At 37.8% G+C, this 17049-nt stretch overlaps 1 protein-coding gene across 1 annotated transcript; it reads left to right on the top strand.

Annotated features, from left to right (window-relative positions):
• The first annotated feature begins 685 nt into the window (after positions 1–685).
• Positions 686–3222, top strand: LOC112765721 (exocyst complex component EXO70B1-like). Its single transcript, XM_025811582.3, has one exon. It carries the CDS (start codon positions 940–942, stop codon positions 3094–3096), a length of 2157 nt encoding a protein of 718 aa, XP_025667367.1. The 5' UTR covers positions 686–939; the 3' UTR covers positions 3097–3222.
• Positions 3223–17049: the final 13827 nt, after the last annotated feature.

Raw genomic sequence — 17049 nt, 5'->3', positions numbered from 1 at the left:
CTAGGAGATAAAGTTTGACTTGTGATTCTTCTAACTTCTAGTTTCATCACTTATAATTCTTGTATCTTCTAATTTCATGATAGTTCTACTATGGTGTAGTTGTACTACTCTCTTAAATATTCTTGATTTAATTATCTAACAATTTGGTTATCAATTGATGAAAAAGTTGTCAACATGGTCATTTGGAAGGGTTCAGGAAGTAAACTTGCAAATTTAAAAGTTCAGAAGCTAAAATCTAAAATGTACATGATGTGAAAATTCAGTGAGTAAATTACAACTAACACTAAATTTCTAATAAGAGAATCCCAGCGTCCCTGTATAAGACTACAGTTTTCGAGCACATGACTTGCTGTTACGTTATATACTGTAATGTGATTTTCTTGTTGATTTGGAGTGCAACAGCTGATGGATGCTATCTTGAAGAGGTAATAAAGTCTTTCTTGATGGATACAAAAAAGATCACATTGGTGAAACTTAGCCATAATTTACCAACTACTACAACTAAAGTAATCAACAAAATTCAAAAGAATAAGGTATCCTAAGAAAGTTTACAAACCTAAGTCAACTTAAGCATAATCGTTAGCTGATACATACTTAATACTTTTTAAGTCTTAATCAGACAATGTATTTTTTATGCGTAGAACATTAACAAGGGAAGTGATAAGAAACTTCCAACATGCATATAAATATATGATTATGACAAGAAGCAAATGACAAAATTCAGGTGGGTAAATAGACTCATGAACCCCGTTACGTAATTGCTCCAACGAATGAAATTAAAATTATACTTGGTAAACAAATAATAGGCATTAGTCTTCTGCGAAATTTCCAATGAGAAAAGGAAGAGAAATTCTGATCCTGGGCTACAAAAAAAGCCTAACTGTGTAACAGTACTAGTATGTGAAACTAGTAATTCTTAGGCACTGATCACAACTCAAGATGGCGTCCTTGGTCTTCAAGATTCAGAGGTGGCTGAAGCAGCCAAAGGTATGGAGATTTGTGGGTTTTGCTTCAACTGTGATTGGCCTCTTATTTTATGCTATGAGCTCTGCCTTCAACTCTTTATTTGGCGAGTGGAACTTGCTCAAAACGTTTCTCTATAGCGTTCTGAGCTTCATCATCTGTGTTACTGTGTTATTTGCAAAGGCATGGGAACACTCAAGTAATCTTAGGATAAAAGCTCACATGGCATTCTTTGTACTGACCATCACTTCATTCTATTCCTTTTTCTTTGATAAAGCTGCCAAGGGGAAGCCGGATGCATATGGTCTGGTTTCTTGTGCTGCGTTTGCAGTGATGTCACTCAGTTTGTCAAGACGCACTCGCTGCGGATTTGAAGTGGACATGCTATATTTCTTTTTGGGAGCTCTGATAGTACAACTCATGAAGATAAAATGGGTGTTGGGTATAGCTGGAGCAGGTTTCAGTTATTTCCTAATCGTTCTCTTTTCTTGGTTAGATGATCCACAACCTGAAGAAAATGGATATATTGAACTCCAAGATCAGCCTCAAGTGATCATTCAGGTAGGTTCACTACAACCACGAGAATCCAATGCTAGCAGTGGTAGTGCTCCTGTTTCCACACAACCAGAGGCCAATATTCAAGATCAAGCAACCATTGATGGGGATTCACATTCGCAAAAAGCCAATGCTGATTTTGCTCTTATAAAGCCACATCTGTTGGTTTCTTTAAAAGCACTTAAGAAACAGAACCAGAAAATTTTTGGCTTGCTTTACGGCCAGTCTTTGGTAGATTCCATTCAGCATGACCACAACTTGTTTACTGACGTGATTCCATTGAAAATTATCAATCGCCTTAATGGAGCTGTTAAAATTGCGGCTGCCAATGGGTTTGAGAAGGAGTGGTGCCAGTTATACAGCAGTTGTCGCAGAGAGTTCTTGCACCAGTGCCTTTCCAAGTTAGAGTTGGAAGACTTAAACAACATAGACAAGAACACATTGGACAGGATTTCAAGTTGGAGAGAAGGTTTTCGTATTGCAATCCACAAATTGTTTCCTGCCGAAAGGAGACTTTGCAATCGTGTTTTCTTTGGATTCTCCTCCCTTGAAGATCTGACTTTCATGTTGATTTGCAAAGAACTCACCGTTTATTTCCTAAACTTTGCAAATACTGTTGCAAATACTACTCCATTTGAAAACAGTTGGAGAAGTACTTTAGCAAGCCAAGTGGAAATGTTTAGGGGCATGTGTGACATGATACCTGGATTGGAATCGGTGTTCCCTGATCAGCACAGTGCGCTACTAAAAATTGAAGCAATGATGACTCGACAAAGATTGGGTGAGAAGATTAGGGATGTTTTCAAAGACATGGAGAATCTGATTTGCTGTGATTCAGCTATTGTGGATGTTGTAGGTGACGTTGATGTGCTTACCTACAACATCATGTATGGTCTTAGTGTAGCATTGAGAAATTGGGATATAATTGAGAAGGCTCTCATAGAGTATCCCATGGGCATTAATAAAGGGGGATCTTATCCTTCACTTTCTTCCCAGATAGCTCGGATAGTGGAGTTGCTGGATAACCACTTAGAAGCCAAATGCAAAACCTACACTGATCCTGCTTTGGGACATGTTGCCATGTTGAATAATGTCACGTTCATCACACAAAGGGTACTGCATCATCCTTCCATAGCCCGATTTCGGAGCGATAACTACAGTTCCGCTAACATTTGGGATGAAGATTGGATGAAAAAGTGCACAGCGAAAATTCGGCAAAACCTTGAAGATTATAAAAGAAGTTCATGGAATGAGGTGCTGGGCTTATTGAAGCTGGATAACAATGAATCACTGGAAAATAATGTAGCAGCTGAGTCCATGAAAGAGAAGCTAAAGTTGTTCAACGTTCAATTTGAGGAGATATGCTGCACTCAGTCTAAATGGTTTGCTAGGGATGATATACGGAAAGAGATAATAGTATCCGTAGAAAACATTTTGTTACCAGCATATGGAAGCTTCGTTGGAAGGCTCCAGGATGTTCTCGGTAAGGCTGCTTATGACTATATACAGTATGGAATGCTTGACATTCAAGATCGACTCAACCGCCTTTTTCTTGGAGACAAGCGGATGAGTCGGTAGCTGAGGGAGGAGTTACGGAGGAGTTATGTCCTTGTGTAATTATTTGTTTTCTAGTTAGAATTAGTGCATCTCTTCTTTTGTTTTATAAACTTATTTTCTCTTTATATGCTTGATTCAATTCCAAGGTACGAGTGTGCATAAATCTTCGGTTCATTAGACATTTCAAGTAATCGGTTTTTTATTTTACTCGTCGAAAACTCAACCAAACCCACGTTCAATATTCGAAAACTACGCACTCAATTCCATGAGATTCTTTGATAGTCTTCAAGGTTTTGCCAGAGTTTTTCTGTATGCTTTTGTAACCAATCATCGCCCCAAATTTCAGCGAAACTATATTGTTTGATTCGGTCGAATTCCGTAAATCGAGCAGAGGGAAAATGTCTGAGTGTCTTTATTAATCATGGCCACATAATCCAAACAAGTTCCGGTGTAAATTTTGTACTTGCCTTCCAGTTGTTTCTCCAACAGCTGTATTATCCAAGCTATCTTGGCAGGAAATGAAGGACAAGTTGTTGTAAGATATTCTTTGAAAGCTTTCTCAATCATGGGCATGACTCTCACCATTGCACCAAGACAATTCATTACCCGCATTGATTGTTTTAATGCCTCCTGGAACATTTCCAATGGCTGAATCACAGTGAATCAGATTCTCCAAGTTTTCGAAAACGTCTCTTATTGTCTCACCTAGTCGGAGACTGCCTGCTCCATGTGATACCTGTTAGAAAAATCACGAAATTATTCTAATTTTCTATATAATGAAAGTTACTTGAACCATTTCTCTATAACATTTGGTTGCAAAAGCTCTTATGGATGCAATACCTTTACAAACAAAACTGCAGTGCAGATGATGAAACTGAAGAGACAAGTAAAGAAATGATTTCAGCAGGTTCCATTTCCCGGACAGAGAGTTGAAGGAGGAACTCAAAGCGTAACAGAGCAATCCAAGTACGCCTGAAGCAAAACGAACAAAACTCCGTAGTTGTGGATGATTTAGGTTTGGTAAAACTTTTCAACGAGGTGATTGTGCTTTTTAAAAGCTCAAGCTCCTCATTTTGTGTTTGATAAATAAAAAAGATCATGTGCTTGTATTTGCAGTTTTTAAAAGATCGGAATACTTTTGAAAGCACGTAAGATAGAGCTTATCAAAGTTAGCTTGTGCTTTTCAAAATTTAAAAGTCTAATATAACTTCATATGGTAACTAATTTTTAAATTTAATACTTGTATTTATGTGTATTATAATATTTTTAAATTTTAAAAGCTATTTTACCAAATTCAATTGTTGTTGTTTGTATTTATTGAAAATTATTTTTAATTTGATTTATCAAACATAAATACTACAATTTTTAAAAAACCATCTTTTAAAAATTAACTTTTATAAGTTATTTTTAAAAAATAAAAATTTTACCAAACCAAGCTTTAACCACATCTTAATTTGGTCAATCAAAGGTTCCATGATATATTTGAGTGTGTATGAGTATTGTAAGAGTTGCTTCAAGGGAAGGTAAGAGGAGCCATTGTTGCTATTCATACTTCGGTAAGATAGCGAGCCTTCCGCTGTTTTCAAAGATAATTGACTTGTAACGTGTTTGAACTTTGAAAGGTTCAAGTTTTTGGACCTATTTCTATTTTGTTTTTCTAAGTCTACAATCTATTATTAAGACTGAAGATGGTTTGTGATGGAAGATTGGAAGGCTAAGATTAATTCGTCTTTAGGATAATGTTAGTGACTAATGCTAGGATTATATTAGTAGATTAGTAATAGGAGTGAATTCAATTCAATTCAAAATTGCGTTTTTCATATATTGTGCTTAATATGTAGGGTAATAGGCAGTGTTCTGAGAACCGGACCGGACCGGCCGGTTCGACCAGGTTAACCGGAAACCGGCCCTCTTACCGGTCCGGTTGATGCCAAAAACCGATCTGCAAAAAACCGGTCAAAAAACCGGTCAAACCGGTGGTTAACCGGTGAACCGGGTGAACCAATCCGGTTTTTTGGAGTGCCGGTTAGCTATTTCTAATCAAAACTGCACCGTTTTGATTAATAATAATTGGGGAAACTGAAAAGAAAGCCCAAACGGGCAGAGACAGACACCCCCCACCCTCTTTCCCTTCTCTCTCTCTCACCAAAATCCAACCCTAAAGCCAAAACCTTGCTAACACACACCAAAGTCGCGCAGAAGGAGAAGGCGGCGAGAGGCAGAAGACGACGATAGAGCTCACGTAGTGGGGGACAGAGGAACTCGCAGCTTCAATCTCTGGGAGAGGAAGCGCATGCACCGTCGGAGATGAGGGAGACGATCACGACGGAACAGAAAGGACGGCGGAGTCTAGAGAAGAACTGGACGCTGGTGGCTTCTGCAGAACGGGACGGTGTTGGCCTTCTGGGAGTGTGGCGGACTGGAGATGGCGACTGGACAGTGAAGAAGAAAGGGTATTGATCGAACTAAACTAGGTTACAGGCGAGACGAAAGGTTCAAATTGATGGCGCTCAGTCGCGGAAAAAAATCCAATAAACGGCGGTGAACGATCGCCTCGATCACTGTTGAGTGACCAAATTGATTTGGGGATTAGGGTTTCTCTATCCATCGTTGCCTCTCTGTTTTTCGTTGCTTGCTTCTTCGACGTCGTCAACGGTAAGCTCCTCCAGTGCTTCTTCAGTTTGATTTCTGGGAGTTGATTGCTGTTTTTCTGGATATGTTTATCGCGAATCGTTTTTTTCTGGGTTATATGCTTGTTCATTGTTGTTGTGAAGAGAGCTGGATTGTTGGTATTTGTTCTGACTTTTGGACTATTATTGTTGATTACATATAATGTTGTGAGTTATTTTTGTGTTATTGTTCTGATTTTTGGAGTACTATTGTTCTGACTTCTGGTATTTGTGCTGATTCTGAATTAATTTATTTGTTATTGAGTTGTTGCTGAGTAAAATTATTTAGGAATTTTTTATTTTGAAGATGGAATAATGAGATAGTGATCACTAAGTTAAAAAATTTAATATATTTATTTTAATATTTAATTAAACCGGTTCAACCACGATTTAACCACGGTTAACTATTAAACCGTTGAACCAGTACCTCTACCGGTTTATTGACCGGTCCGATTCTCAGAACCTTGGTAATAGGGTTTCTTTGGGTCTTCGGTCTCGGGTTAAAAGGGAGGCTTCTATTTATCTACAAGTACGATGGATTCTAGATTGGTTCCAACTTCCAAGATATAATTATTTTAATATCTTCAAATTAAGGTGGAAGAAAAAACCAGGTAGGTTTAAAGGTTATTTTAATTTTAAAACTCAATTTCTTTGTAGAATTGAATCATGATGTAGTGCCAGAGAGCTCAACATTATCAAATTGATTGCAATAACTAAAAAAAAAAATTATACTTTCTTCCTAACTTCAATTATATTTATTGCCGTGTTTACAAAAAAATTATAAAAATACTATTTCTACATCAAAATTAACCACTAAAATCAGCCACTAATGTATTTATGTATCAATACATATTTGGTTTAACACTTTAGTTGTTAATTTTGGTTTACACGTATCATAGTCCAAAAAATTATTATGTGTAACTCTTTTAGTTATATGATGAATATCAATGGCTAAGAGAAGGGGGTTGAATCTTGTCATCTTTTAATTTTATTTTCAAACCTTAAATTTGTTGAGACACCTGGTGCAGAATTAGAATACCACAATTGAACTGATAAGTGCACAGGGTTGTACCAAGTAATACCTCAGGTGAATGAGGGTCGATCCCACGAGAATTGATGGACCAAGCAATAATAATTAAGTGATTCACTTAGTCAGACAAGTAGAAAATTGTGTTTTGGATTCAAGAACATTAAATAGTAATTCGAGAATTAATAAAGCAAGCAATGAGCAGGTTATGAAGATTATATAAGAAAATAGTTAAGGTTTGAGAGATATTTATTTTTTTTTGGATTAATAATCTTTACCAACTATTTTAATCATGCAAGATTCAATTCATGGCAAACCTTAATTAATTAAACCTTAATTTCTTAGTGATTTAATGTCCTCTAACCTAATTAACCACCAATTCCTTGGTTACTTAATTTAGGATTAAAGGGTTAAGTCCAATTCTAGTTTATTAGCCTCAAAAATCCTAATTACCCAAATATAAGATGATTATATGTCACATATCACGTTAATTAGTCCAGACAATTAGTGGTTTAGGAGGAATTACTTTTAAGTTATGTTCAAGTAAATTACTTTTCCAAAATTTAACAAGAACTCAATTAAAACAAGGGTTATCTTCTAATATACCTCAATCCCTAAGATGAAAAACGAAAGCAGATCTTTGAATTTGAATCAATACATTAATTAGAAGTAGAATAGCAATAGTATTACTCCATAGAAATAAATAGAGCTTTTAACTTTAACAGGAGAGGTTTAGTTGCTCAGGACTTAGAGAAAAACTAGGGTTGTAAAAAGTGTGTAAAATCTAGCATGATGAAAAAGAGAAAAGAAGAAGCCAAAGAGCTAAATTTTTTTCTTTTTATATCTAACCTAATTGATTTGAAAATAAAATAAAATAATAAATATTAAAGCCTAAAAGATTGTGTTTTGTAAATAAAAATAAATAAGAGAAAATAAAATAAAGTTAATTATTATTCAAATCTCCATGGATGAAGCCGTCCTTGAAATTCGTGTATGCGGTGCTGGCACTAAACACCAGGTTCAGCGTTTAGCGCCAATGAGACAGAGAAAGTTGTGAGCGTTACTGTCTTTCTGGCACTAAGCCCCAGCCTCGGCATTAAGTGCCACCAACGCCTGATTGTTGCACGAATTACGACGTTCTTGGTGCCAAACGCTAGGTTCAGCGTTTAGCGCCAACTTGGCAACTTCAATCTTTCTTCTGCAAAACTCTGTCAAACTTGCCTGAATTTTTTGAAATAAATAAAACTACAGTATGCCTCAAAGTAGCATCCAGATAGGCTTCAAACACTAAAAATCTCAATAAAACTCGATAAATTCATATCTAAAATAATAAGAAAACAAAGAGAAGATGCTCATACATCACAACACTAAACTTGAATTATTGCTTGTCCTCAAACAATTGAAAATAATAAAACTGAGTGAATTTGCCCGAGAATTGAGTTTTTAATTAAGCTCCTATCTATTCACTGAGTGGGGTTAATGACACTATGTTCCTAAACAGTTTTGGCATCTCACTATCCTTTGAAGTTCAGAATAGTTAATGTCTCTTAGAACTAGAACTCGGATAATATTATGAATTTTCTTCCTTTTTAACCTTTGATTAATCCTTGAAGACAACTTTTTCTTATCTCTTCTTTGGTGCTTTGCACCTTGAGCCTAGCCGTGACTTCTAAATGTTTTGTCTCAAACTGCATTTGACACAAAAACACCACAAGCACTTAAATGGGGAACTCTTTGAGTTTTAATTTTTTTTTTATTTTTTCCAGTCAGTGGTACTCAGCCTTTATTCACAATTGGTCTCGACTCTTAGTGCTCTGTCTCAAGAATTTCTTGAGACACTCACACCACAAGCATATGGCTAAAAAAACAACCCTTTGAGCTTTTAATTACATTTGACCTTCCTAGCCATTGATGTTCAGAGTCTTGGACCTTACTTTTTATTTTTTTTCTTTTTGCTGTCTATTTTTCTTTAAGGATTAATTTCTTGTTTAATTTAGAGAATCCATAATATTTCTCTAAATTCCTGTACCTCAAGAATCAACACTCTTAACTTCAATATCAATTATGCACTGTTCTTTTCATACATTTACAGTCATAGATAATACCACCACATCAAGATAAATAAGACAATTCAGAGTATTTAACTCAATTTCTCATGCAATTACACCACTTTTCTTTTCTTTTTCTTTTTCGAGCTTAGTAAACATACATGAGACATCTTCAAAAACAGAATGTAAAGACAATTAAAACTACTAAATATAACTAGAACTACTGACTCTAAACAGGATCATGAAAAGGACACTATAAAGCACTAGAAAATAGGAGATAAATAATATAAGAACTAAAATAGGAAAATAACATAAAAGGAACTAAACCAACTCAGTCGTCATGGTGGCTGCTCCCTCCCAGAAATTCGTACTGAGCTCCAAAGTCACGCCTCAACTGCTCTATCTCCCGCCTCTGACTTTGCTGCTCCTCCACAAGTTGCTGAAGGAGGGCAGAGTGGCCCTCGTGGTCCATCCTCAACTGATCGATGGACGATGCCAGATGATCAATGGATGATGTCAGCTAATCCCAATAATCATGTGGAGGAAAATAATATCTTTGAGACATCTCAGGCTATTGAGGCTGAGGTGGGGGAACCGGCTCCACTCTCAGGGCTCTAGCATACTCCTGAGCATACTCCACACCCTTCCTAGTGACCGGCCTCTTGATGTCAATGGGAGTATCATGATCAATGCGTACTTGAACGACATCACATATGCAGAAAATGAGGTGGGGAAAGGCCATCTTGGTAGAGGTGGATGCCTTCGCGACAATGCTATACCGCTCCTGAGGAATCACGTGATGCACATCTACCTCATTACCGAGTATAATGCAATGAATCATCACTACTCGGTCAATGGTAACCTCAGACTGGCTACTCGTAGGAATGATGGGATGCTGAATAAACTCCAACCATCTTCTAGCAACCGGCCTCAGATCATGCCTCCCCAACTAGTATGGTTGTCCCTCAGCATTATGCCTCCACTGTGCTCGTGGGAGGCATATGTCAGCAAGGATCTGGTCCAGTCTCTAATCACTGTTGACCCTTTTATTGTAAGGGTGAGGGTCCTCTCTGATCTGTGATAATGGAAGCACCTCCCTCACTCTCTCTAGACCAACCTCCAAAATCCTCCCTCGAACCATGATGCGCCAGTTCTTCGGATTGGGGTTCATGCCCTTGACATGCTTGTAAGTGATCCAAGCATTGGCGTAGAACACCTGGACTATCAAATGGCCCACTATAGTCATGGGGTTGCATAGAGTCTCCTAACCCCTCCTCTGAATCTTCTCCCATATCTCCGGATACTCATCTGGTTGTAAATCAAATCTCACTTCCAGGGATCACTTTCTTCTTACTTGTGATCTTGTGAAAGTGATCCTCATGGACCTTGGAGCTGAACTGGTTGTTGTCAAAAAGACCGGTCGCTGGGGCTTTTATCTTTTTTCTTCTTAGAAGAGGACTCTTCAGTCTTGGGTGCCATATGAATAAATCACAGAAAAAAATAGTGGAGAGCTCACACCAAACTTAAAAATTTATTTGTCCCTGAACAATAAAAAAGAAAAGTATAAGGAAAAGAAAAATATTGGTTGTAAGAGAAAATAAGAAAAAGAATGGATGAGGGGGTAGGTGAAAAAAAAATAAATAAAAGACTAAAATATATGGAAGATAGGGTAGTAAAAGGGGAAGAAAAAATATGTGAGGTGAGAGGGTAAAAGAAGGAAGAAGAAGTGGAATGTGGTTTGTTGTGGTGAAAAGGGGTGAAAAGGTTGGGTATTTATAAAAAGAGGGGTGTAGTTTCGTTGGGGTAAGGATGGAGAAGGGTAAAACAAATGGATTTGAATTGAATTGGTGTAGTTAGGAAGGTGAATGGGAAATTGATAAGGAATTATTTGAGGGAGGGGTGATGGGTGACAGTTATGAGGGAGTGGGGGGATATGAAGAGAGATTTTGGGGATGGAAATATGATTTGGGGAGTTGGTAGGTGTGGGACCCACTAGATTTTTTTTTCAAATTTTTAAGTTCTTTCTCGAAGGACCCTCCTGGTGCTATTCTTGGCGTTTAGCATCACAACGCTTTTTCTAATTTTTTTTAAGGGACGAAGGGTTGGCGCTAAACATCCAGGTCTGCGTTTAGTGCCAGCAAAACAAAGAGTATTTTAAATTTTGTAGCATCCTCGTTGCTAAACACCGATTCTGGTGTTTAGCATCACGAAGACAGTGGCTATTTCCTGGATGGTGGACGTCCTGGCGCTAAACCCCCACGTCTGTGTTTAGCGTCAGTGTCGATGTAAATTCTCCTCGAAATGTGTGATTGCTAGTGTTAAATACCCAAGTCTGCGTTTAGCACCACAATCACAGTTATCTTTTCTTGTTTTATGTGTCTCTTGGTGCTAAACGCCCAGCCTGGCATTTAATGCCACCCAAACAGAGAGCTTTTCTCAAAATTCGTGCCCTTCGGCGCCAAACGTTTAGCCTGGCATTTAGCACCAAACACCCGAATCAATTCTTCTCCAGAGTGTTCTGTTTTCCCTTCTAATTTCTCCTATTTCTATTTTAAATCGTTTGCATGACCAAAACACATGTAAAATAAAGAAAAACTGAAAAGAACTATAACAAATAAATTTACGTTTTGATATAGTAAAGAAGTATAAAAATTACAAATATAGACACGCGTTAAAAAATTTACGTTTTGATAACTTTTTTACAAATTAAAGGTGTTCTGGCAAGATATTCTTCTCCGCGCTATACGTCGGACTTTGGACGTTGATGGCGAGAGATGACCTTGTTCGTCACTTGAAGTATCCACCTTGAATACGGACCCGAGCGTGGTACCTACAAAAAGGACTCTGACGCTCAAGTCAGTAAAAATATCTCTTAAAACTTGCATGTATGATCGAGTTGTTACTGTGGGACTTGTGTGTTTAGACTACTCATGTTGCTGCCATTTTATAGGCTTTTAGGGCTTTGAACTGTTCAGGGGCTTGTTGAGCGGATCTCGGCTTCAGCCAAGATTCTTGGGGAGTATCGTTTTACGTGATAAGTTCCTGTCTATCTGCAACTTTGAATTGTTTGACGTGGCCGAGATATAAGTTGTTACTTCCGAGTTTATACGGTACGATACATAGCCCCCAAGCCTGACTTGCCTATCCGTTTATTAGCACGTTAAGCTTTATAGGACTTATATCTCGGTTTGCTTTGCTGGACCTAGTAGCCTCCAAGCTCAACGATGCGTTTCCAAGCTTGCTCTGCTTAAAAACTTAAATTCAACATTAAAAAAAAGTGATGATTAATTTTTAATTTTAAAAAATCTTTTCATGTCTTGGGAAAACATGCTACAATTAATTCTTTAATGACCGCATTTGAACCGTTTTGACCTAGGGTATTTCAACGGTTAATCTCTTGGTCCTTCCACTTAGTGGGTTGTAATAGTATTTGGTTACTACTTTGTTCCTTTGGAAATCTCCCAAAAGCCCTTTTTAACTCTTATCTGGGTTGATGATCGAAATGACTTCCAAAGGTTAGATTTTTCTTACTTTTGTTTCTTCCTCTTCTTCGTCATTTTTCTATCATAGTTAGGAAAGGGATAATGGAAAAAGAAAAGGTAAAAGAGAAACAAAAAGTAGTTGAGGTTAAGGAAGATGATCCTTATCACTGGGTGCACGATGATGTCAAGATGCGTGCTTCTTCATACTCTAGTTCTGAGTCACTTCGCGAGCTTCTTAGCCTGAAATTGACTAAGGATGATTCTGGTATTGCTGTCGAGCTCCTTCCCTGTACTAGTGAGGAGAGGGTTTGTGAGTGACGAACGGATTTCTGCTAGTAAAGAAATTCACAAATATAATCACGTTGTAATTATAGTTTCTAAACTAACAAGAATCCTTTCGTACAAAAGTTTTGTTTGTCACTAAAGCAAACCCAATAAAATTAATAACTAAAGTATTTAAACTTCGGGTCGTCTCTCAAGGAATTGCAGGGCAGTATGATTTATTATTGGTTATGGAAAAGGTAGAATTTTGGTTTGGGTTTTTAAAATAAGGAACAAATAATTTAAATGACAAGAAAAATAATTTAATAATTAGAAAATCTCTTGGCAAGGTATAAGAATTGGAATTTCTATCCTAGTTATCCTTATCAGGTGTGATGAAAATTGGGTTTTAATCCCACTTAGTTAACCCTTACTGAACAAAGGAAAGTCAAGTGGACAGATTAATCTGATCCTCAAGTCCTAGTCAATTCCTGTGAAAAGACTAGCTTTAGAATGATCCAAATCAATCAGCAACTCCAATTTCAATCAACAGTTGAGTTTGATAACTCAAGTGTTACCAATTACTTAACCAAAGCAAAAAGGGAAGATAAATCTAAATTAAATTGAAAGCATCATGAATAGAATATAAAAATCGTTAATCTAAAATACCTCGAATTATATTAAATAGAATATTCAAATCTTAACATGAAAAGGTTCATGAAAAGGTTCATATGCGTCATTTGTGTTCTGCTCAGGGCACGCGTTCACGTCAGTCACGCGTTTGCGTCAACGCCATTTCGCGCTAGGCACGCGTTCGCGTCATCCATGCGTTCGCGTCGCTGCCTTTTCTTCAAAACTCCACTTTTTGCTTTCCTTCCATTTTTTTATGTTTCTTTTCTGTTCTCTAAGCCATTCCTTCCCTATGAAGCCTGAAAATACTTAACACACAAATCACGGCATCAAATGGTAATAAAGGATAATTAAAATTAATATCTTTAAAGCACAGGAAACATGTTTTTCACATATATCATAAAATAAGGAAGGAAAAGTAAAATCATACAATTCATATGAATAAGTGGGTGAAGAATTGATAAAAAACTTTCAATTTGAGCACAAGATGAATCATAAAATAGGGGTTTATCACTGAGCGTAGAGGAGACTGGGGATACTTTTATATGTACACCCCTTGTTTTTCTGAGTTGCATGTGAAATTACCTTTTTCGTGTTTTGAGTGTGATGTTCTAACTCAACTAAACTGTGCTCCTTCTCAGTTACACCCAAATTCTTGGGCATTTTTTAGGGCTTTCCAGTGTTTGATGAATTTTCTTGAGTATCCTCCTTCTTTGGGCGTTTGTCCAAGGGGGTTCGGAAGGGTTTATGGGTGTTCTTAAGTAGTTTTCCTAGTCGTTCCATCTTCTTACTTTAAAAACCATCCTTCAAAAATTTTAAATCTCTGTTTGTAAAAGTCTGGTCTATAGAGACTGAGTATCCCTTCTATATTGATAACGAATTAATATAGAAATATCCGTTGTATTGGTGTTTGGAGCCCATGCAAGTACTTGAGACTTATAAGAGTGAGGAGGAGGATTTGGTTATGGATTTTTTTATTGAAAACATTGTTGCTGGCGAGTGCTTGTCCATTTCTGAGATATTGCATTTCAAAAAGGAAAATGATAAAGAAGGATTAAAGACTTATACAGGTAATATAAGTGTTTAGATTTACTGTTAACTTATTTCTAATTTTTTATGTTCTTCACTTTTTGTTTGTTTATAGGAGGACGAGTACCCCATCTGAGTTCGTCTGTGAGAAGAAAAAGGAGAAGGGTATTAGTGCTTCTGGGTTTCCAAAGGTGGGTGAGGGGGATGCGACTTTTTTCGACTGTGCAGCCGGCCTCCTCAAAGAGGAAGAAGGATGGTTCTGACAATTCTTTAAAAGTGTTGTCTAAGGGAGGTAAGGTTGCTGCTGAAACTTTGAAGTTGGTTTTCGATCGTCAGCGGAGACTCCACAGGTTTATCCCTGGGACGAGTTCGCATTCCCTTTGGAGCGATCAGTTTCCTTTGGCCGAGCTTTCTGATAGGGTTTCTTAGTACCCTGGAGACATGCTGCTTACTCGCCGGGCTGGGGTTGATGCCTTGGGGAAATATATTCAGGTTGGTAAGTGTTTTCTTTTTATCCTTCTTACTGGTTTGTTTTCGACTTATTGTGCTCACCTTGTTGTCTTAGGTTGTTGCTTCGCGGCTTCTGTGCATTGGTCGTACTACAGAATTGCTTGGAGCCGAACAACAAGTTGCTGTTGAGAAATTCGTTGCTTTAGAGCGTATAGTGAAAGAGGAAGAGGAGATTATTATCGACGTCACTTCCAAAATGAAGGACGGGCCGGGGAAAATGAAATTGCTCAGCTTCGGGATCAGATTCGTCTCCTCCAAAGTGAGATCAAAGACAACGATAAGACAAAAGGCGAGATGACTGCTCGTATCCACGAGTTGGAGGATGAAGGTATAGAGATGTTTACTTCTGGATTCGACCGAGCTATTTCTCAGGTGTCGCTGTTTGCACCTGAGTTTGATGTCCGTCAACTTGACGTGATAAAAATTGTTATTGATGGGAAATTGGTCCAAGATGAAGTGGGTGAAGATCATGATGAAAATGTCCCCCCTCCTGTTTGAATTTCGAGAATTTGTTTGTTTTGTTTGAAGGTAGATATTTTTTGTACTTTAAAAATGTTGGGGCCGGCTTCATTCCGGTTGTATTGACTGTTTTTCCGACCTATGGTGTCGGAATTGACTCAAACGTTTGACGTTTTTGAATGTTTCATCTTTCATGATTCCAACTTTGGTTTTGTTGATTCGAAATTTGTTTGAATATGACAGAGTAGTATAAACATGTATAATTCGTTTTATTCATATGAAAAGGTTCTCATGTTTGAGGTATGTGGGATGGTCGGCCTCGTTAAAGCCTACCCAAGTAAAACCCTCCTTAAGAAAAAACCTCGCGGTTAGGAAAAAAGAGTACCTGGCCATCCTACTGGTTACAACGACTTGATTAGCTATAATAAGACTTGAGTGATGAAATGTTCCATGTATTTGGCATGGCTGTTCCATCTAATGTTTCTAAATAGTAAGCCACTTTTCCGATGGCTTTAGAGATTTGGAAGGGTCCCTCCCAGGTTGCCGCCAACTTCTCGTGACCTGGAGGTTTTCGAACATCTTCAAGTTGTCTCAGCACTAGATCTCCTTCTTTAAGAGTCCTCGGCTGGACTTTCTTGTTGTATTGTCTTTTCATAGCCATCTGCATTGACCTTTGTCTCAACTCTGTGATATAGTGTCCTTCGTGAATGACGTCAAGCTCGACACGTCTGGATTGCGCGTTGACGTTCTCATCAAAGTGTTCGGTCCTAGTTGAGCCTTGGCCGAGCTCTAGAGGAATCATGCATCGGATCCATATACTAATCGGAAAGGACTTTCTTTTGTTGTGGACTTGGGAGTTGTGTTATAGTTCCACAATATTTCGGGTATAAGTTCTGCCCATTGACCCTTAGCTTCTGTTAGTTTTTTCTTTAGGGCCTGCAAAATCACCTTGTTAGCCACCTCTGTGAGCCCATTGCTTTGTGGGTGCTCGATAGAGGAAAAATTATGTTTAACGTGTAAATTGGTTAAAAATGAAGTAATTTTTTATCGGTGAATTGCCTACCGTTGTCAGAGATAATTTTTCTGGGTAAACCATATCTACAAATAATGAATTTCCAAATAAACTTTTGTACCTTGTCCGAGGTTATCTTCGCCAATGGTTGTACTTCTAACCACTTTGTAAAGTAATCAATGGCCCGAGGATATCCATGCCCGATTTGTGGAGGTGGTTGTCAGGCACGCGTTCATAGGTGAGAATGATGATGAGTGTCACGGATTATCACATTCATCAGGGTGAAGTGCGAGTGAATATCTTAGAATAGAAACAAGCGTGATTGAATGAAAAACAGTAGTAATTGCACTAATTCATCGAAACACAGCAGAGCTCCTCACCCCCAACCATGGGGTTTAGAGACTCGTGCCATCAGAAATACAATGTAAATTGTAAAAATGTCATGAGGTACATAGTAATTCTCTAAAAGTTGTTTTTATACTAAACTAGTAGCTAGGGTTACAGAAAATAAGTAACTAAGTGCAGATAGTGTAAAAATCCACTTCCAGGGCCCACTTGGTGTGTGCTTAGGCTGAGCATTGAGCTTTACACGTGTAGAGACTTCTCTTGGAGTTAAACGCCAGGTTACAACCTGTTTGTGGCGTTTAACTCTGGTTTGTAACCTGTTTTTGGTGTTTAACTTCAGAATAGGGCAGGAAGTTGGCGTTTGAATGCCAGTTTGCGTCATCAAAACTCGAGCAAAGTATGGACTATTATATATTGCTAGAAAGACCTGGATGTCTACTTTCCAACGCAATTGAGAGCACGCCAATTGGGTTTCTGTAGCTCCCGAAAATTCATTTTGAGT

Source organism: Arachis hypogaea, chromosome 17, assembly GCF_003086295.3.
Source record: "Arachis hypogaea cultivar Tifrunner chromosome 17, arahy.Tifrunner.gnm2.J5K5, whole genome shotgun sequence".
Taxonomy (NCBI): domain Eukaryota; kingdom Viridiplantae; phylum Streptophyta; class Magnoliopsida; order Fabales; family Fabaceae; genus Arachis; species Arachis hypogaea.
The sequence above is the reverse complement of the archived record's forward strand: the minus strand, read 5'-3'. Positions and strand labels throughout refer to the sequence as shown.

Excerpts from the sequence above, each read along its gene's own strand:
- LOC112765721 (XM_025811582.3), top strand. The coding sequence starts at position 940 with ATGGCGTCCTTGGTCTTCAAGATTCAGAGGTGGCTGAAGCAGCCAAAG.